Here is a 22,243-nt window from a genome sequence, read left to right as displayed (position 1 = left end):
CCGTCCCCAAGTAATATGAAGCTCCGCCTCCTATACCGACCTAGTCCTACTCCAAAGCGGTGCACGGCAGGCTGAGGCTCCTAACTACAGAAGGGAAACAGCCAAGCATGTCATGATCACACAGGTCAGTGTAATATCTGGCCCCTGAGTATATGTGTATATATATATTTTTTTCTAAATAGATTATTTATCTTTATATATAGGTGTTCAGGTGGGAACAGGAGCATATATTAAAACTAAAAGTCGAATTTTTGTTATGCTGGGTACACACTGATCGAGTGATCTGTAGAAATATCTGTAGATGATGGTCGTTCATACACACTGAACGGCTATCATCTTCCCGGCAGCCAAGGGTCCCGCAGGCCGGGGGGGGTGTCCGCCCCCCTCCTCGCGGCTGCCACTGTGTGTGTATGGGCGGTCTGCAGAAGGAACGCCTGCCGTTTGGGGGCGGCCCCACTGACATCACGAGTGATGTCAGTGGGTGAGCTTCCGGCTCTAATAGAGCCTAAAGCTCACTGGGGCTTGCGGGAATGAGACCCTACCACAAGGGTCTTGTCGCAAGCCCCGATGGTTGTGATGGCTGAGACCAATGCGACCATCACCTGGCCGCTAGCAATAGCTGTGGGTGGTCACCCACAGCTAGGCGAGCGGCCAGGAGGCCGCACAAAAAAAAAAAAAAAATGCCCTGATTCAGAGCAAGCGCTCTTTCAGAGCATCTGGCTCTGAATCAGACCCTCTGTTTTCCCTTAATGGGGATACAGACTAGCAGACATGCTTACTTCCTAAGGCACTTGATATGTGGGGAGAATGGTCCTCCTCTATGCCGCTAACTTGTCCAGCCTGGGGGAGTCACTGGTGTCTGCTGGCAGACTTCAGGATGCAGTTCTGAAGTGAAAGGCTCCAATCAAGCGTCCCTCGATGAACTCAGTAATCGACGCATTTCGCCTGTACACAGGCTTCGTCAGGTTTTAAGTATAGCCATACTTGAGCACAGATGTGTTAATTAGTGCCATAGTTATTTTGATTTAACCATCTGTGCTCAAGCATGGATATGACTAAAACCTGGACTGTTAGTCTGCCTAGAGGGCCGTAGTTGGGAAACACTGCTCTAGGTAAATACTGACTGGAGTCCTGGTGGAGATGGATACTTGCATACACCAGCCTTTGGAACTGGATTAGACAGATTGGAATTGTGCAGTTACAAAGCACCTGGGAGCTCAGCGCCAAACTGTAACTTCAGCAAGAAGTGACGTTGTACTGGTAATGCGGGCTAGACAGAAAATGGAGAGAATCTCCAGGGATTGGATGCTGCGATCAGCTGGTCTGGGAGCAGCGCTCTGAGTGGTGGAGATGCATCCAGTGACAGAGTGGCTGCACCCATACTGTGGTTTATATACATTGCTGCATTAGCGATCTTAACACTCAAATAAGCAACAGCACGTAAGCAACCAAACATAAATCGCAAAAGTGGGGAGTGAGATGTAGATGAAGATATAAGTAAGGGGAAGCACAAGAGGGCAGAGGGGCCTTCTCGTGAGAGCTTACATTCTAATGGGGAGGTGCAGACAAGCAGGTGTGACAGATGGGGTAGACAGGGAGGAAGGAGCATGTACAGTAGCAGGAGGTTAGGATGACATAGTGCTGTGAAAGGTAGTAGTATGCAGTCATACTCTTGAAAGCAGGGCATAGTAGGGTATTGTAAAGCTGGTGGGAAAAATTAGCAGCAGATGGTGAATATTGCAGAGTAGCAGAATGGATTGTGGGATAGGAGAAATCAGCAATACACTGACAGAAGAGATAATAGTGTAATGGTCACAAGATTAGAACCAGATGTCCAGTACCCTTACCCAACATGACCTTACAGCTGGACATGATCATAATAATGATCATAAATTCTATTCTACTTTGAAATAAGATACTACATTGCCTCTGATGAAGTTACTGCGTAAGTGCAATGAAACGCGTTAGATTTCATTTGGACTCTTCAGGCTGGTTTGTTTTTATCTTCATAACAGAATTCGTATATCTAAGCATCACTTTGGAAGTTACCATTATGTTGTTACCTTCAGCTTTCTTGCATTTTATGACACTTTGGGGCAACAACATTATAAATTATAAGATTTCTATGACACTTTGAGGCATATTCAGTGCAACCTTGGAGTTGAGGACATTCTATCTGTTGTCAGTATTTAACGATTCAATTATTTAATGATGGGCCAGGCGTTTGTTAATAGGGCACTACATCCCCAACATGACCTGACCATTGACCATGATCCAAGTATGGCGACTTTCTGGTTGCCCCGGTCGACACTGCAGGGGGCGTGGTGGCTGCAATGGTGGGCGGTGCAGGGGCATGGCGGTGCGATCGCATCATCACAACCCTGCCCCCTGCTATACAGTGCTGAGATTTCCACCATTGTAGCGCAGGGGGCAGGGCTACGATGATGCGAATCAGCACAAGTCGCATCATCAAACCCCTCCAGACCGCCCTCTTTTGCCAGGTAAGTGGGGGGGAGGGGTGCGATGGGTGGTGGCTAGACTTGCCCTCTCTTGCAGGGGCCGGTAGTGCCATCTGATTTTCGGGAGCCTCCTGGCCATTGCTGGAGTATCGGCAAGTATGTCATGATCAAACTACAATTATATTATTTAAAACAATACCTGCATCTGCATTCTGCCAGCAGGAATAGGTATAAATGTTGTAACATTTTTAGGACAAAGGCCACTATTTATCAAAATGCGATGAGTAGTATGATTTATTTTTATTGCCTCAATAAAAAAAAGCAATTTATCAGTACACTAGTCCCAAGGCAACTTACCACCTTTTTCTGTGGACATTTGCATATGTGAACTGGATAGCACAGTGGATCAGAAAGACCAGATTTGGGCCACCAGCTTGAACAATGAAAATAGATATTAGATAAACATAATATATATATATATACATACACAGGGTTATTTTTCTGAAAAAATATTTTCAGATACTGGGAGTGGAGCTCTAAAAACATTTTGGCCCAGGACATTACGTCATATTTATCGAGAAGTTAAGGGACTGAGGGTCTGATTCAGAGCCAGACGCTATTTGCGCTTGCTCGTTCAGAAAAAGGGGGTGGCTATTTAAATTAACCGTTCGCTCTTTGCGGTCTGTTGACGCCTCCATGTCTGAATGAGCGAACAAAACATACGGTCGTTATTTTGAAAAAAACGCCCCCTGGCCGCTCGCACCATACGTCATGTCCGCTATTTATTAGATTAATCGAGTACATCGAACGGCGTCTGAACTGCTCGCTATTCTTGTGGTTGGTTTTTCCTACCGCAATCATGCGAGCAGTTCTGACTATAAAACAACCAAGTGACGTGGTCGATGACGCTGCTTTATTAATTATGCACACCCTTAAAACGCCCGTTTTGACCTTTAGGCACGCCTGCGTTCTGATCTCCACTCCCCGTTTTCAAGCACCTTCCCCTGTTACCACCCACATACGCCTCCTCCTGTCACTCAAAATAGCAGGCATTCGCTATTTAGCAAGCACACGATTTTCGGCCGCACTGACTGGTTCGCGCATGCGTACGGATTGTAATACGCAGAGCGAACGAGCGTCCGCTTACGAGCGGCTCTGAATGAAGCCCTGAGGCCCTGATTCAGAGCCGGACGCTCTGACAGAGCGTTCGCTCTTAATCAGGGCCGGGCTATTTTTTTTTTCGAGCAGCCTCCTGGCCGCTCGCATAGCTGTGGGTGACCACCCACAGCTATTGCAAGCAGCCATGATGATGGTCGCGATGGTCAAGACCATCGCGACCATCGGGCTTGCGACGAGACCCTTGTGGTAGGGTCTCGTGGCCGCAAGCCCCAGAGAGCTTTCGGCTCAAATTGGATTGAGCCTGTCGTTTATTTAAATTTTGTGGTCACACTTGCTAGGGCACCCTGTTTTTCAAATGTAAGACAAACTTTTTTCTTTTTCCAGGTGCTTAGTAACTGATAGCCCTGGGTGTGGTCCTGTCTCTTTAAGGCAGGACCCAGTTTTATGTTTAAACTGTATGCAAGCTTGAGGCCAAGATGGCAGATCAAGTTCATTTATCTGAGAATCAGTGTAGGGACTGGCTAGATGGGAATGACCGTGAAGCGGTGGCCAGCTTAACAAATTATTGCAATATTTTGGAACCAACATTCCCTATGTTCAAAGGAGTTGCAGTTTGAAAAGCATGTGCGTGCAGAGTTTGTATGATATGTTTTATGTAGATGGTGTGGTCACATACCAAGGGCACCCCAGATGGTCGAGTGCCGTGGATTGAGCCTGTCGTTTATATATATATATATATATATATATAATGTGCATAAGTCTTGTAGCAAAGTGTAGATGTAAAGTACTTTGTGAAAAAAGTCTAGTGTGTGCAAAAAGGTGCTACTAAAGTGCTTAAATAGACCAATAATTTAATCATTTAAAATGACCACATCAAAATGGGGATATTAAAGCGCTTTATAAATACCAAAAAATAATCTGAATTTTTCTATTGGTTTCTGTGATACAGACAATTGTTTTAACAACATCCAATTCATAGCACAGTAAGAGTAAAATAATAAAAAAAAAAACAAGGTTTAAAAAAAAAAAAAGTTTTAAAAAGACAATAGGATGTAAAAGGTTCAATGCTTATCTCAGAGGCTCTCAAACTCGGTCCTTAGGACCCCACATAAGTCACGTTTTCCAGGTCACCCAGCAGGAGCACAGGTGTATTCATTACTCACTGACACATTTTAAAAGTTCCACAGGTGGAGCTAATTATTTCACTTGCGATTCTGTGAGGAGACCTGGAAAACATGCACTGTTTGGGGTCCTGAGGACCGAGTTTGAGAACCTGTGGCTTATCTGATTCAAATGTAATGCTGGGCATACACTATACCAGAGGTTCTCAAACTCAGTCCTCAGGACCCCACACAGTTCACATTTTGCAGGTCACCCAGCAGGTGCACAGGTGTACTCATTACTCCCTGACAGATTTTAAAATATCCACTGATGGAGCTAATTAATTCACTTGAGATTCTGTGAAGAGACCTGGAAAACATGCACTGTTTGGGGTCCTGAGGACCGAGTTTGAGAACTTGTGCACTATTCAATTATCTGTCTAATCTGGCTGGTTGGAATGAAAACCTGGAAAACATGCACTGTTTGGGGTCCTGAGGACCGAGTTTGAGAACTTGTGCACTATTCAATTATCTGTCAGATATCTGTCCAATCTGGCTGGTTGGAATGAAAACCTGGTAATGTATGGGAGCAAATGACAATCGTCCGGTTGCGCACAAACAGGGCCGGGGCTAGGCTGTGCTGCGCCCAGCGCCGTCCTGTGTTGCCGCCCCTTCTCTCCTCCGCTCCCTCCCCCTGAGCTTAACTATGTACTATAGCGCTGGGAGCAAGGTGGGCGTTTCCTGCGCCCTCCGGAAACAGCAGCGCTTTGGGCGACGGACCGGCTTGCCCGTGCCTGGAGCCGCTACTGCGCACAAACACTGGAAAACAGACAAAAATGGTTGTTCAGACAAATTGGTTAAAACACACAAATTTAACCAATTTGAACAATTGTTTTTTGTCTGTTTTCCAGTGTTTAAAACCATATGATCGAATCTCATTTGCTCCCATACATTACCAGGTTTTCATTCCAACCAGCCAGATTGGACAGATATCTGACAGATAATTGTATAGTGTATGTCCAGCATAAGAGAGTTCACAAGGCAAGAGGAGCAGCTTCCCGACATGTTTCATCCATCCCCGGTACTTGTTAAATAAGCTACGGCCACACTGGCGCAGAAACGCTGCCACGCCAGAACCTGGATGTGCATTCGTTGCCACGATGAGTGGTGAAAAATACAGTAGGTGTCTGCAGGAATGTAAAAAATATTATAATTCGCTTTGAAACGACATGGTTTATCGCCGAGCTTAGAGATGTATGTCACTGGGGCAAATCGGCGAATGATAATAAATATGCACTGTAGTAAGACATGTGAAGCTTTACCTAAAAGAGGAAGTAAATAATTGTGTTTTATTTATAAAAGAAAAAAACAGTAAAGCTCTGAGGAAAATGTCAGTGCTGTACAAATAAGGGATAATAATAATAATTAACTGTTACAATAGTCATTGCCCAATCCTGTTAATACAAACTCCAGTTTAAACTTTAAAGGTTTGTTTTTTGTTTTTGTTTTTTTTGTTTTGTTAGTATTGAAATGTGATTTGTGATCCATTACATGCCCCAGGCGGATAGCATGTATCTCCCCTCCCTCCCCCTGTGCCTATGTTAGGAAGCTGGGCAGCTTGTCCCCTTACATCTCCTCCCCTCACCAAATGGTCTGGTCTCTGGAGGTTAATAATAAGCTAGAGAGTATCTGTGTTGGAATGCAGGACAGTGTAGTGAGGAGGAGGACCCCCTTCTGGAAACCCCCTCCCTCCCTTTACTCAGCTAGTGAGGAGTAATCTCGTGTCTTCCTAAATTCAGAGAGGTAAGAATGTGACCAAAATTACAGAGGCTAAATATCTCTCCATTTATAATCTGTTATATTTACAAAGGCCAAGAGCTGTTTGCAGAACAATTTCACTGTTTTATTTTTTAGTATTTTTTTTTGTTCTTATTTCTTTAAAAAAGAAAAAAAATATATATATCTCCTCATTTTCCAGGCACAGTTTTGGAACTAGGCTTCCCACTGTGGCCACATGTACAGTCGACATCACAGGCCATAGTGCACACTGACAGGCCTAGATATGAAATTAAATGTGTCCTATATGTCAGGGGTTTATCGGCCCACTGTAGTGCCAAATTGCATTTTCTATCTTTAGGACCAAATCAGAATTGCAGTCAGTCTGATGAAAAAATACTTGTGTGTTTGGTATTATTATTATTACCAGTTATTTATATAGCGCACACATATTCCGCAGCGCTTTACAGAGAGAAGTGTTGGCCATTCACATCAGTCCCTGCCCCAGTGAAGCTTACAATCTATTTTCCCTATCACATGCGCACACACATACACACTAGGGTTAATTCATGTTTGGAGCCAATTAACCTACCAGTATATTTTTGGAGTGTGGGAGGAAACCGGAGTACCCGGAGGAAACCCAGTGTTTTTAGTTTTTGTAAAACACAGGTATTCCTATACTTTGTTAATATTAAGTAAATATTCAACCATTTACCCCTTTTTTTTTTTTTTATCACGTTATTTTAGCCACGGTATAGGTGACGTGAAGAATCAGTGGTCTTTCTTTTTTTTTTCTTTACAGAGCAAGTAATATATCAGATATCACTCATTAGTAAATACAAGTTACAGAGTTAAGGTGTATTTTTCGGCCCGGCCTAGTGGTAACACTGCAGCATTGTACGTTTTTGTCATAGTGATGTGTAGATCATTGTTTTCAAGCTGCAATAATTGCTAGACCTGCCGTACACGCCCTACTACTGGACCCTATTTATTAAGGATCATTTATGAAGTGCAAAACTGAGCTGTTTTTTTTTTTTTTTTTTTTTTTTTTACACTTTTGCCAATTGTGCTCATCCTTAGGTGCTTAGATTTAAGTTTGCAGTATAAGATTTAGTTTAAATGTAATAAAGAGTTCAGGAGTATTCTATGAAGTTTGGCTGGTAACACACTAATGGTGCATACACACGATCAGATTTTTTTCTTCAGATATGGACGATAACGATTTAAAAATCGTTCAGTCGTTCATATCTGAAGGAAAATCGTTCATATCTGACATGCCTGAACGATGGACGATCAACGATGCGCGTTCCCGATGGTCAGATAACGATTTCTGACATCTGATGGGTTTGCAGTCAGACTTGGACGATTCCATTCATTTTAATGCAGTCAAAAATCGTTCAATCGTTCAAATCGTTCAAAACTTTGGTAAAATCGTTCAAATCGTTCAGATCGTTTAAACGTTCAGTCGTTCATCTGACAAATCTGACAAGTCTGACAAATCTGACCGTGTGTACGCTCCATAAGACGACGAATCGGTTAGCAGAGCGATCTAGCGACCAATTGGTTAGCTATACTCCCTTACCAATTGGCCACACGATGTGTCTGGGCTGACATCACAACTTGGTGGGCATTTAAATTTGTCCGCCCAGTTCAGATGTTGGTGTCGGCGGGTCCCTGCAGTCAGTGTACGGGTGGTCACTCGGACATAGATACCGATATATATCGGCATTGGCTGTGCTGCAGGGCCAACCTGATATGTCTCTGAATGACGTTATTTACAGACATATCGGGAGAACGCACCCACCACTGCATTCATCAATGAGCGATATATCGCCAAGTGTGTACCCAACATTACTGTGTCTGTGTACAATAATAGTACTTAAACCATCCCCTACACCAGGGGTGGTCAACAGGTCATGTTTCCAGGATTTATGTATGTGTAGGCTTACCGTATCATCCCTTTAAACCGGGACACTCATGGATTACACAGGTTGGATTTCCCTGATTTGCCAATCCCGACCAAAATGTGATCGGGATTAGTAAATCGAACAAAAAGAATTTCACAGATTCCCTGACTCATCGATGGCCACCGATTGGCATTTCCAACCAGCGGATCAGAGGTTCAGATTGGGCAATTGGGGAAACGAATGTATGGGGCACTTAAGAGTTTATACTGGAGAGCAGCTCCCCGGCAGTGCTGGACACGATTTGGTGTTAAAAAGTGTCCAATGTGACATACGATCTATCGTGCATCCTTATCTATTTCCAGTGCATCGTGTCTGAGATTGGCAGATCTTACCTGCAGCAGACAAGATGTGATGTACAACCAGCGGGGACACGCATCAGCATCATGATCGTGAGTGAATACTCACGATTTGGACATATTTTACACGATTTGTCGTTCCGATGAATCGAATTCGGGCGAATTGTATAAAATATCGCCTAGTGTGTCAAGTTTCGGTTATATTTATTTGCAAACGTATTACTTTTTTGTGTTGTGTGTTGCTTTCTGTTTTGAATACTCAGCAATGGATAGCTAGCTCTGTATTCACAATCCTTGTGTACATATTCATGTAGGTGACGTGCTATGTTGGTGATGGGCCTAAAACGATATTCCACTAGACTGTCCAGCGCAGTGGTGCAGGCATGGGGCGCCGTAACACCCAGGCAATCGCATCGTTCTAGTAAGTTACTCTATTTAATCTTAGCGGGAGATATACTAACATTTTTATAAATTAAAAGTGTAATGGTTGCCAACCAATCAGATTCTATCATTTATCGAGAACATTCTACAGGTTGATAGCTAAAATCTGATTGATGGCAAAAGTGGGAAGAGAACAGAGATTATTTTACAGTACAGAGCTTAGAGGGACCTTCTTAAGCCTCTCTGTTTACTAATCAGAGGTTCCCAAATGCGGTCCTCAAGGCCAGGGCTGCCATTGTGGGGCCCGGTACTGACAAAATAGGCAGGGCCCCCTGGGGTATAGGGCAGACTTGGGTGGAGCTGTGGGTAATGTGGGTGGAGCTACTTCGGGGGGGGGTGCATCAATTGGTACATAAACCAGGGATGCTAGACATGGTGGGGGTAAAAGGCAGGGAAGGATGGACATTACTGGGGAGGGCACAGGGCAGGGAAGGCTGGACAAGTGGGGGCACTGGGCTGGCAAGAGTGAACTGGGGTGGCATAGAGCAGGGAATGCTGGTTAGTCGGGGGGGGGGCAAAGGGCAGGGAAGGCCGGCTGGACTAGGGGAGAGGCAAGGCAGAGAAGTCAGGCACGCAGGACATGCGCCGAGAAGACTGGCTGGACTGTAGCAGGGAAGACAGGCTGGCTGACTGGACTAGGAGGGGGTAGGGGCGCAGGGAAGGCTGGCTGGCTAAATTAGAGGGCTGACTGGGGTGCGGTGGGCAGGGAAGGAAGGAAGGCTGGCTGGACTGGGGAGGGGGCTTATGAAAGGCTGGCTAGACTGGGGAGGGGCAGAGAAAGTAGGCAGGCTGGCTGGAATAGTGGTTGGGCAGGGAAGGTAGGCAGGCCGGACTGGGGATGGGGTAGCTGACAGGGAAGGCTGGCTGGCTGGAATGGGGAGGGGGGGTGCAGGGAAGGATGGCTGGACGGGGGGGAGACAGTGTAGGGAAGGCTGGCTAGACTTGGGGGGGGGGGGGGGGACAGTGCAGGGAAGGCAGGATGGCTGGCTGGACTAAGGTGCAGGGAAGGCTGGCTAGACTGGGGGGGGGCAGTGCAGGGAAGTCTGGCTAGACTGGGGGGACAGTGCAGAGAAGGCAGGATGGCTGGCTGGACTGGGGGGTGGGCAGGCTGGCTGGACTTAGGGGGCAGTGCAGGGAAGGCTGGCTGGACTGGGGGGGGCAGTGCAGGGAAGGCAGGATGGCTGGCTGGACTGGGGGTGGGCAGGCTGGCTGGACTAAGGGGGCAGTGCAGGTAAGGCTGGCTGGACTCACGGGGGCACAAGGCAGGATCAACATACCTGCTCTTTTCATAGTACTTCCTGAGAGAGAGGGGCAAGGAATGCACTGGGCGGCAGGCAAGGAGGGAGAGCATCAGCACTGTGGCATGTGAACTATGGAGCTGGCCGTGAGCCAATCATAGCTCAGAGAATGGCAGCCAATCAGAGCAACCGCTCCTGATTGGCTGCCATTCCGCGAGCTGTAATTGGAGTCAGCTCGCGGAACAGCAGCCCATCAGGAGCAGCTGCTCTGATTGGTTGCCGTTCTGCGAGCACTGATGATTTTCCTTGCCGGGCCCGGGACTGGAGGCCCGGCAGCCCCTCCCTGATGGCGGCCCTGCTCAAGGCCCCCCAACAGTTCAGGTTTTAGAGATATCTATGGTTGAGCACATGTGACTTAATTTGTACCTCAGTCAATTAGATTTTACTACCTGTGCTCAACCATGCCAAACAAGCCCAAGCCTGGGTAATTAGTACCCGCTCCCCCCCCCACTCAGTGCCTCTGTCCAAGGTGTTCTGCACTGTGGGCCTGATTCAGCAAGGATAGCAGACGCACGCACCCAGCTGCTGCAAGAATATGCTAAATGCATACGCACGGAGACCGCAGCCCAGCCCCATACTAATCCGCCCATCTCCCTCTACGCACAGCCTGATGAGTACGCAATATAGAGTAAACATCGGTAACATAGAGAACCATCGCCCACACTTGCATAATAGTGGTTGACCAGACCTCGCACAGGATCTTGGCCACTTCCTGTCTGCACGGAGTCTCATAACTGTGTCCGTCGCTGCACTGGCTTAATTATGAACGCCCCTAAAACGATGTCCCAATGCACAGGCACGCCTGCGTTTGCCCGACCACCCCCCCGTCACCACCCACAAAAGACACTTCCTGTCAATCACTATCAGAAGGGGTCTACGTACATGCTGCTTGTAGTCTACGTATGCTTACCCGATCGCACCGGCTAGCACGCACAGTGCGATGCATGCGCAGTGCAAAAACATCGGCTGAGTACGTGCGTTCTCTCACTTGCGTTGCTTGCTGAATCAGGCCCCTGTGTTCCAACATTTTAACCTCAAAATTAATATTTTCCCTAAGATCTCTCACCTTCAGGGAGGTGCAAACGGCAAAATTTGAGTTTACTCTGATCAGTTCAATACGAGTTGCTAATTGGATTGCCAAATAAATTAGCAATGCAAATTCGCAGAGATAACGGCAACTCGCACCTCGCATCTGGCAACTTGCACCTTTACCAGTGGAAAACTAGCTCCTGATTTGTTTTTCTTTTCTATTGTGCTATTTAACAGGATTTTTTTTGCTGCTATGTGTAACTTATTTTCAGTGCCGGTGCTCAGATTCTTGGTACCCTAGGCATTTCTTCAACCTTGCGCCCCCCCTCGGATAGCTACACAAGCTCTTATGCAGTGCCCCAGGTAGTGGTCCCCCTATGCAGTGCCCCTTATATAATGCCCCCAGTACTAACCCCCTGGTGCAGTGCCCCCAGTAGTGGTCCCCCCCCAATGCAGTGCTCCCAGTAGAAGTCCCCCTCCCCAGCAGTGCCCCCAGTAGTAGTCCTTCCCCACCTATGCAGTGCCCCCAGTAGTAGTCCTTCCCCACCTATGCAGTGCCCCCAGCAGTAATTCCCACCTATGCAGTGCCCCCAGCAGTAATTCCCACCTATGCAGTGCCCCCAGCAGTAATTCCCACCTATGCAGTGCCCCCAGCAGTAATACCCACCTATGCAGTGCCCTCAGCAGTGGTCCCCCCCAATGCAGTGCTCCCAGTAGAAGTCCCCCTCCCCAGCAGTGCCCCCAGTAGTAGTCCTTCCCCACCTATGCAGTGCCCCCAGTAGTAGTCCTTCCCCACCTATGCAGTGCCCCCAGCAGTAATTCCCACCTATGCAGTGCCCCCAGCAGTAATTCCCACCTATGCAGTGCCCCCAGCAGTAATCCCCACCCCCAGCAGTGCCCCCAGTAGTAGTCCCCTCCTCCCAGCAGTGCCCCCAGTAGTAGTCCTCCCAGCAGTGCCCCCAGTGGTAGTCCCCTCCCCCCCCAGCAGTGCTCCCAGTAGTAGTCCCCCGTCCCCCCCAGCGTTACCCCAAGTAGTAGTCCGTCCCCAGCAGTGCCCCCAGTAGTAGTCCGTCCGTCCATCCGCCCCCCCCCCCCAGCAGTACCCCCAGCAGTGATCCCAGGGCCAGACACACGTAAAAAACATAACTCCACACACCTTAAACCCTGCTCCGGTGTCCGCTCCTCTGTCCCCCGGGCCGGCCCGCTTTGCATGATGAGAGAGATGTCATGACTTCTCTCCCATCACCCACTGCGGGAACCGGAAAATGGAGCTCATGAGTGAGCTCCAGTCTGGTTCCGGCAGTGGGCGCAGCAGCCGATGAGTCTGTCTGACTCTCATCGGCTGCTAAAACAAACACACAGCTGTCGGCGGCTGTGTGTTTGTTACTAGTAGTGTAGTGCGGGCTGCACTTATGTGCGGTACGTACTACTCATTATTCCAGAGGCGCCCTGCAGTGGCCGGCGCTCTTAGGCAGCTGCCTAAGTTTGCCTAGTGGTAGCGCCGGCCCTGCTTATTTATATTTATAGAGAACCTGTTGCCGCCCATATCCCAGTGGAAGTAGCCTCTAAGTGTTTATTTTTTTGTTCCCTAATGATTATTTTTATGTGGTTATATTGTGTCCATACCTCTTGTGTGTCTCCGCTGTAGACTCTTCATTCAGAATACACCCCAGCGTGGGCGAGGCGTTAGCAGAGAGGAGACCAGTTGTGGCTCTGGAGAGCACAATTATTACACATGGCATGCCGTATCCGGAAAACATCAGGTGCGCATAAATACCAAGTATGTCTGTATATTAGAGTGGGTCAGGGCTGGATTAAAGGTTTGTGGGAGCCCCAGGGCTGCTAACTTGTGGGGGGCCCCTACCAATAAATTTGTTACATGATCTATTGATGATGTTTTTAAATCATCCTTGTCTACTCTCCCGGAATGACCGGGAGGCCACCGAAAATTGGGAGCCGCTCCCGGCTGCCTGAAATAGTGTGCAAGGCTGCCCGGTGCCGGCCGCTACCCACCCACTTACCGAACAAAAGTGGGCAGTCCAGGTGATCGATGATGCAATTCGCACTGAATCACGTCTGTAATTGCAGCATTGGTGCGGAGCCACAATGACGCAATCGCGACATCACACTGTACAGCCCCCCTGTTCTGGGGACGGTAGTAATAAATAAAATAAACACACTTAAATATAAACACATACCCAGACATACATACACAGTCAAACACACATACATACAGTTACAGAGACACATACATACACACAGATACATGCATACAGTTACAGAGACACATACATACACACAGATACAGTTACAGAGACTCATACTTACACACTTATACACACAGATACATACACAGTCACAGAGCGGAGAACAGGAGGCGGGGCTCAAGGTAGGAAGTCCGATGGAGCAGAGAGCGGAGGAGGACCAGCCCCAGCCGACGGCCTTCCACAGCCTGCGCTGCTATGTATATGCAGAGCATGGCTGCGGGCGGCCCTGGGACACTAAAATGTTACCGGCCTGGGGGGCACATGGCACCCTGCCCCCCGGCCCAGCCCGCCACTGGTGCTGTGCATGCGCTGTAACATCTGTACAACCAGCGCATGCGTAGCTCTGCCTACAGATGCGGTAAGTTTGTGTCCACCCCTCCGCTCACCTGCCCCCCCCCCCCCCCACACTCACCTCCCCCCACTGTTCAGCACTTACCTGCTCGCGCAGCAGCCTCCGGCTCCGTCTGCTATACGGTCATGTGGTCTCCCAGCAGCACACAGTACTGGTTAGAAAAAAAAAATGTTTGTTTGTTTTTTTCTAAACTTTATTGTGTTCTGCTGGTGGAACAAATGACCGCATAGCAGACGGAGCCAGAGGACGCACCAGAGCGCCGGAGGGAGACGCTGGGGGACCTGCCCACGCTGACACAGTTAAGTGTTACCTGCTATTCACCACCTCACAGTGGCGGATAGTATCTCCATCAAATTCCGAAAATACATAATTTTCGGAATTTGATGAATACCATAATTTCCATATCCCCATACTAATGTACTAATGTATGGGGAGTGTGGAAATTAACGCAGGGGGACTTAGCACAGGAGATAACACTGATATCTCCTTGCTAAGTGTCATCATGAATACTAAAATAACGTTAATTAAGGAAAATGTCCTTTAAAAACGTTATTTTAGTGTTGATGAATAGGCCCCTTAGAGAGAGATTTCTCTCATCTCACTCGTAAAACTCGGGTGAGATAGCAATCTCGAATCTTATCACCATTGGGCCAAATCGGAAGTACTTTTCACCTAAAACATATATCTCTCAAATTTACCAAAAGTCGGGATGACAAGCTCGGGTGAGATAGGAGCAAACTCTCTGTCAAAATCACTTTTCAAACTCTCAACCCCCTGAGCTGCGAGATGGTCAGAAACCTACACAAATCATGGTGATTTGTGTATGTTTCTTTCTGTACCTGGAAAAAATAGGGACTAACCAGCTCGGTCGTGACAGCCTGTCCAGGTTCTTAACATTACAGGGAAAAAATGTGTAGGGATCCCTTGTAATGCAACAACCAGCACAAGGCAACAGGGACAGAGCTGGTTTTAAATATACGGAGAAAAAAAATGACGTGAGGTCCCCTGTATATTTAAAACCAACCCTGGACCCTTTCTAACGGGGGACTGATGCCACAGCCAGGGGTGCCCTTTCACTGTGCCCCCCAGCCGCAGCATCAGCCCTGACCATTAGTCAGCCCAGGCCAGGGGTCCCTGGGGAGTTGGTGACCCCCCCCCATTAAAGGGGTCACCCTCTCCAGGGCACCCCTGGCCTAGGCTGACAGCCCGGGGCTATCCCCGCCACCCCTGGGTGGCGGGTGGCGGGTTGATAGTGTTTGGTGCAGTGTAAAAAATAGATTTATCATCATTGTCTTTACAGTGGAACTATAGGTTCCAGCAAGCCTCCCACGCGTTAGATACTTGGAGAACCACAAGTACCAGCATGCGGGGCATTAAGGGCCCACTGGTACCTGTTAAAAAAACACACAACACACCTGGAAAATAAAGCTTTATTGCATACATGCATACATACACATACATACTCACCTGTTCGGGACCATCTCGAATCTTAGTAAATTCACCCCCAGGACTCTGGTTGCGAGAGCAGTCACCATCAATATCTGGTGCAGGTGAGTCGACTGATAACGGACAGATCTTTGCATAGGAAGCAACTCCAAGTTGCGGCCAAATCAGAATGGTCTATGTTGTGTATACAGGCCGCAACGCATGCGCAGTTTGCCAAAAACTGCGAGATGCGAGCGCATTTGGAGTTGCGTGCATCTCAGAATCAGTGCAACTCCCATTATAACAAGTATGGCTTTCATTAAACTACAGCCAATTACTTCAGCCCCCTATTGACCTGCCAGCTATAGGCAATGAACGATGGAACGTTCTAAAAGGTATGGGGGCTAGGGGTTATGGTCGATCACAAGTTAGGTTTTACAGAAGGTTCACTTTAAACATATTACATAAAACTTAATGTGACCTCTGCTGACGGTTATCCATCCTCTGTATGATTGCCAGCATGGCTAATGAAGTGGAAGAGATTGTTCGGATTAATGGGTCAGTACCAGCGACGGTGGGCGTCCTAAAGGGTGAAATTCATATCGGCCTCTCTGAAGAAGAACTGAAGTTCCTGGCGACCAGCAAGAACTGCGTAAAGGTGTCACGGAGGGACCTACCCTACGTCCTCAGCCAGGTTTGCTAATAAAATAATATCCTGTTATTATATTACATTTATGAACCATCACAACATATTCAAATGTATTGCAAATGTCATGTGCCCTAACTGCTGGGAAGTCAGGAAGCAGCTGAACGCCATAAAGGTTGAATTTTGGTGAAACACCAAACGTGCCATGTATTTGTAGAATGAGATCTGTTACATATCTTTAATGTCTTAACTCGTAACTAGGTAATTCCTTGTAAATGTTTGTGGCATGTGTATAGTAATGGGGCTCTTACATCTATGATGGATTGCTCCAAGTCCCTGTTCAATCAAGGCAAGAGCCAGGAAATCCAGAAATCCAACATGTTGGAAATCCTCGATTCATCTGTCCCAACCAAAATATGATATTGATTGGCAAGTTGGGTATTTTTAACATGCTGTTTTTCCCTGATCTGCCGACGGATCACCGATGGCTGCTGAATTGGATGGCGGACCGGCAGAACGGGGAATCGGGGCTGTAGATATAATGCCCACATAATAGGGAAATTAGTAAGAGGAGATAATAGATTGAGAACGTCTTCTAGTAGTGTGATCCTTTACCATATCCTGTAACACAAACATAACCTACACGTTAATATAATTGTTCCAAAAAAAGATTAGAGAAGATTTATCAAACCAAGGTCAGAGGTCAGGAGAAGGTGTTGCCCATAGCAACCAATCAGATTGTAGCATTTATCTAACACAGGGCCTGATTCACTAAGGATCGCTATTCTGCTTATAGGCCAGGCTGGCCGACATTTAGCTCCCTCCTTCCGGGAGGGAGCTGTCGGGCTTACAGGGCTGGGGGCGTAATGCTGCCAAAGGGGGCGGGGCCCGGCACCTGACGTGGCGTTGGGGGCGGAGCATGGGGTGTGACAGCGCGAATGCGTCATCGTGGCTCCGCCCCCTCTGCACAATGCCGTGATTAATGGCATTGTGCAGCCGGGGGCGGAGCCACAATGACGCGATTCAGCACGAATCGTGTCACCGGCCCCCCTGCTGCCGGTGTTTTTACTTAAAAGTGCGGGGGGGTGCGGGCACATCGCCGACCTCGGGAGGCTTGCCTGCCTTCCCGGGAGGTCGGGAGCGGCACCCGATTTTTGGGAGGCTCCCGACCAAATCGGGAGGGTAGGCAAGTATGTTATAGGCACGCAGCGCAGTTGGTAATATCAGCAGTGATATGTAAATGTTTCCATTCGCATTGCGATCGCAGCCTGACATAAGGACGCCCACTTCCCCTTACTCACATCCACACACTTTGTCAAAATAGAGAAACAATCGGTAACATCGAGTAACATCGGATAGTTAGGGAAGCCCAGATCTTACTCGGGAATTGCTTACTTATGCGCACGCTATGACACCTCGGGCGGCATCTGGTATCGCAGTGGATAATTTATGCACGTCCCTGCAACAACGTTGAGATGCACTGACAAGCTAGCATTCACTGACCACCGCCCTGTCACGCCCCCGAATGGTCACTTCCTATCAATCAGTGTATAATGATGCTGCGTGCTCACTGCGATCGCAATTTCGCACACTGCGACCAAACAAAACAAACAAAAAAATAAGCCAATTGTGTGCATATAAGCAACTGTGGCCCTCATTCAGAGCCGCTCGCTAGAGGCAGTACGCTCGTTCCGAGCGATGTTTGCACATCTGCGCATGCGTACGGTTTTTAGTACGCATGCTCGAACCAGTCAATGCGGCCGAAAATCGTTTGTACGCTATATAGCGAGTGCCTGCTATTTTGAGTGACAGAATGAGGCGTATGTGGGTGGTAACAGGGGAAGGTGCTTGAAAACGGGGGAGTGGAATTCGAATGCAGGCGTGCTTAAAGGTCAAAACGGGCGTTTTAAGGGAGTGCATAATTAATACAGCAGCGTCATTGACCACGTCACTTGTTTTTTTTTAACTCAGAACTGCTCGCAAAATAGCGGTTGAAAAAACCAACCACAAGAATAGCGAGCAGTTCATACGCTGTACGATGTACTCGATTAATCTAATAAATAGCGGACATGACGTATGGTGCGAGCGGCCAGGGGGCGTTTTTATCAAATAAACGAACGGATCATTTGAATAGCCACCCCTTGTTTTTGAACGAACGACCGCAAATAGCGAACGGCTCTGAATCAGACCCTGTGTTCCTTGCTGAATCAGGCCCACAGTCTATGAAATGATGGCTAGAAGCTGTTTGGTTGCTATGGTAAACATCGCTATTTGTTCTCCTCGGAAGGTTCAATAAGACTCCCCCCTATGTTATTTGTCTTGCCAGGGCCTCTCTGGAGGCAGTACAGTGTCTGGGACGATGATAGCCGCCCATCACGCTGGGATCCCCGTGTTTGTGACAGGAGGGATCGGAGGAGTACATCGCGAAGGACAGAACAGTAAAATATTTGTTCATCTTTTAAATTGAGCAGAGCAGTCTACGGACTGGGGACGAATGAAAGTGTGATGATAAAGAAGATGATTATCGCTGTAACTTACAATAGCAAAATATGGGCTGGGCGGCTGAGCGGTACTGGAGATCCCAGCGCTCAGATCTCAGCTACTACTGAATTATCCAGTATTGGCGCTGGTATTCTTTGCCTATTATTCATTACTTATGTAGCAGTGCCCCTCACAGTGGGATTGATTCTGATCTGGGAGCAAAGAAAAAAAAAGTAACTTTGCACCTGGACAAACTCTGCGGCAATGCAAGGGTAACACATACATTTGGTTTGTTGTTTTTTTTTTTTTTTTTTTCTTGCATGCATGTAGAGCACACTAGAGCTCTGAGATTTTGTTACCAGTGGGCGCCCGGCTCTCTCCCCGCAGCGCAAGCGGCACCCGGAGGCTGGAGCTCACTCCTGAGCTCCGGCTTCCGGCTCCCGTAGTGTGCGGTGCACTATGGGAGAGACGTCATGACGTCTCTCCCATAGTTCCGAGGAGCAGCCAGCCGTACGGACGCGGACGTGGGAGCGTGGCTTAAGGTAAGTATTATGTTTTTTATTAATAGGGGAGGGAGTATGACTTGGGAGGATCTGTCTCCCCTGCCTACCCTGACTGCACGTCCCTGAATAGGGTGAGCGTTTAGCAGTAACCTCTCACTTTGGTCAAGTTTTATCTTCAAAATGGGAAAACATCTGGATGAGATTTTATATCGTGAGGTTTTTTTTTTTTAGTCTATAAACATGGGAGTTTGCCTGTTCTCGGACTGTATTACATTGGGCGAGTTTAAAAAGTGTCTGTTTTGTTTGCGTGCTTGTATATGCATTCATATGGAAACTGATGCATGGGTTTCAACTGTTATGCTCTTTCTTCAGCCATTTGCAAACTATACACATACTGGGCCTAATTCAGACCCGCTCGCAAGCGGGTCGATGTTGCCCAAATGCGCATGCGCACGACGGAGGCGCCTCCATCGTGCGCATGCGCGAGACCCGAATATCGACGGCCAAGCCGTCGTTATGGGTCTCGCACCAAAGGGGGCGTGCTGTCGATGGTGAGTGACAGCACGCCCCCTTTAGTGGGCGTGCCGGGGCGTGGCTGCCCAGACGGAGGCGTTCCCATGGGAACACTACTGTCTGGGGCCGGCCCCACTGACATCACAAGTGATGTCAGTGGGAGTGCTCTCGATTCTGATAGAGCCGAAAGCACTCCAGGGCTTGCGGCCACGAGACCCTACTGCAAGGGTCTCGTCGCAAGCCCGATGGTCGCAATGGTCTTGACCATCGCGACCATCATCATTGACGCTCGCATAAGCTGTGGGTGGTAACCCACAGCTATGCGAGCGTCCAAGAGGCCACACTATTAAAAAAAAAAAAAAAACGCCCTGATTCAGAGCGGGCGCTCGTTCAGAGCGTCCGGCTCTGAATCAGGCCCACTGTCCACAAGACTACACCCACTTCCCAGCATTCCCCATGGTCCTAGGGACCGTCACTGAAGTGTAAGTTAGGAAGTGTCTACAAACATTAGGCATATCTAATACAATAACGTCAGTGTCAGAGTTTACTGCTAATCTCTCACACTTTCTAAACTCTTACTCTATTACATTTGGCCCCCAGTGTCTGTAGATGAGATGATGGGACTTCATGATGGTATGTGAGTTGTGGCTTTACCCTCATTACCTTGTGTAGCAGTGCTCCTCCCAGTGACCCTAGCTCACAACTCCCGAAAGTCTCCAAAGCTGGGGGCAGTTTTTCCCCTAAAAGTTCAACTTTTGTGCTGCATTGGGCAGTGACACCTGCCTCCACAGCGTGAGAGTGCAACCCCACCCCCTTAAAAAGAGCGGTAAAGAGAACAAAATCAGGGTATCCCCACTAAAGCAGGATGGGAGGCATGCCCCTAGGAGGAGGGTCCAGTAACCTTACCTACAGTATATATGTTTCCTTTCTTGCCACAGCTATGGATATAAGCGCAGACCTGACTGAGCTTGGAAGGACTCCGGTAGCTGTTATATCAGCTGGGATTAAATCCATCCTGGACATTGGCCGGACCCTCGAGTATCTGGTGTGTAAACCAAAGCTTATTCTGTGAGTTACACAGGGATGTATTTACTTGCTAGGCTAACTAGGCACTTGCCTACAGACATTTTTTTTCAGGGGGCAACACATACAGTATATAATTATTTTTTATTTTTTTTTGTTAATTTATTTTCTATTATATATTTGATATTTTTTATCTCTGCCGAGCACCTGTTATTCCAAATAAAAATATCAGAATCAGGCGTGTTGGGCTGTAAAAGGGGGCACGTCTCCAACATCTTCTCAGCGCAGAATGAGACCTTCCTGGGATGGTGCCTTTTTGAGCTTTCTAAAAAGCCCTAAAAATGGTGCCCAGTGCACGGCAGTGAGAGTGAGAGACATTTCGTACTATACCTTGGAGAGAGAGAAAGTGGGGAGAGATAAAGTACCAACCAATCAGCTCCTAACTGTCATTTTTCAAACACAGCCTGTAGCAGTTAGGAGCTGATTGGTTGGTACGTTATCTCTCTCCACTTTATCTGTACTTTATCGCTCTCCAAGGGGTCTGGTCATCATTGTATGGCCCCAGATGATTAAGAGGGGTATTCAATATGAAACATAAACCTTGCCGTCGAGGTTTTCGCCGCACATAGGAGCTTTTGCCGGCGAAAAAGTATCACGCACGCCCCCGCTTATATCCGTATTCAATATGAAATCGTTGAAAACGGCAACGGGCAAATGTGAAATCTGCGAAAACTGCGCTGATTTTTGGGGAAATCACCCTAACACCCCCAAAAGATGCTCTGACATGGGGGATCACTCTGGATACCCCCGATTAGCCCTGCTGAAGGTTTTTGGGGTCTTTAAACGGGCTCGATAGCTGCTATTTTGGGGATTTGGGAAGGTGGTGAAGAATCGTATTTAGAAGTTTTTTTGCAGAAAAAAAACTTATCCCAGCAAATTTGGGGTACTTGAAAATGGGGGTGAGCATATTTAAAAGTTGCTAAAGTGAAGTTTTAAAAAGCGTTAAAAATCCACCTGCCGCAAACACCTGCAATGAAAAAAACACCTGGGGCATACTTGGGGACCCCCCTAGATTGTAGTTCGCTAGTTTTTAACTTTGTACCCCCAAATTTTTTTTTTCGCCCACAAAAAGAAAGTGCTTTTTTTGGGGTCTTCTGAGGTATTTTTTTTTTTATTTTTTGACAAAGTTTACCTTTGGGGGACTGTCTGAAGGTTGCAGGGTGGTTTCCAAAATGTTGCACCCCAAAACCCCAATTCTGCACTTTTTTTCGCCACCCATTCCTTGGTGATACTTTTTCGCAGCGTAGAATGCAATATACTTTTCGCACCGGCGAAAAGTTTTCAAATTGAATACGGTGTAAAAGTAAAAGCGGCGAAAATGACGTCATCCCAGCGAAAACATCGCAGAAACGGCGTTTCGCTCCATATTGAATACCCCTATAAGTATCCACCTCGCCACTGGGGATACTTATCACCGGTCCAATTCAGCATTGCTCCGGTGCGGGGGCAGCTGTTCCGAAAAGCAGCTGTCTCCAGGATCAGTAACGA

At 47.7% G+C, this 22,243-nt stretch overlaps 1 protein-coding gene across 5 annotated transcripts in view; it reads left to right on the top strand.

Moving 5' to 3' along the window:
- Positions 1-6,392: 6,392 nt before the first annotated feature.
- LOC148504587 (uncharacterized) overlaps positions 6,393-22,243 on the top strand; it is a 54,117-nt gene continuing 38,266 nt past the window's right edge. For 4 of the 5 annotated variants that reach the window (XM_088448752.1, XM_088448753.1, XM_088448751.1 and 1 more), the window contains exons 1-6: positions 6,393-6,481; positions 9,032-9,138; positions 13,134-13,248; positions 16,049-16,223; positions 18,502-18,613; positions 20,611-20,717. In XM_088448752.1, coding sequence (XP_088304878.1) covers positions 9,042-9,138; positions 13,134-13,248; positions 16,049-16,223; positions 18,502-18,613; positions 20,611-20,717 — 606 coding nt within the window. In that variant the 5' untranslated portion in view covers positions 6,393-6,481; positions 9,032-9,041. The remainder of the gene's footprint in view (positions 6,482-9,031; positions 9,139-13,133; positions 13,249-16,048; positions 16,224-18,501; positions 18,614-20,610; positions 20,718-22,243) is intronic. The other variant, XM_088448754.1, reaches the window with a different exon arrangement.

This window comes from Taudactylus pleione, unplaced genomic scaffold (assembly GCF_031769625.1).
Source record: "Taudactylus pleione unplaced genomic scaffold, aTauple2 ptg000465l, whole genome shotgun sequence".
Classification (NCBI taxonomy): Eukaryota; Metazoa; Chordata; class Amphibia; order Anura; family Myobatrachidae; genus Taudactylus; species Taudactylus pleione.
The sequence above is the reverse complement of the archived record's forward strand: the minus strand, read 5'-3'. Positions and strand labels throughout refer to the sequence as shown.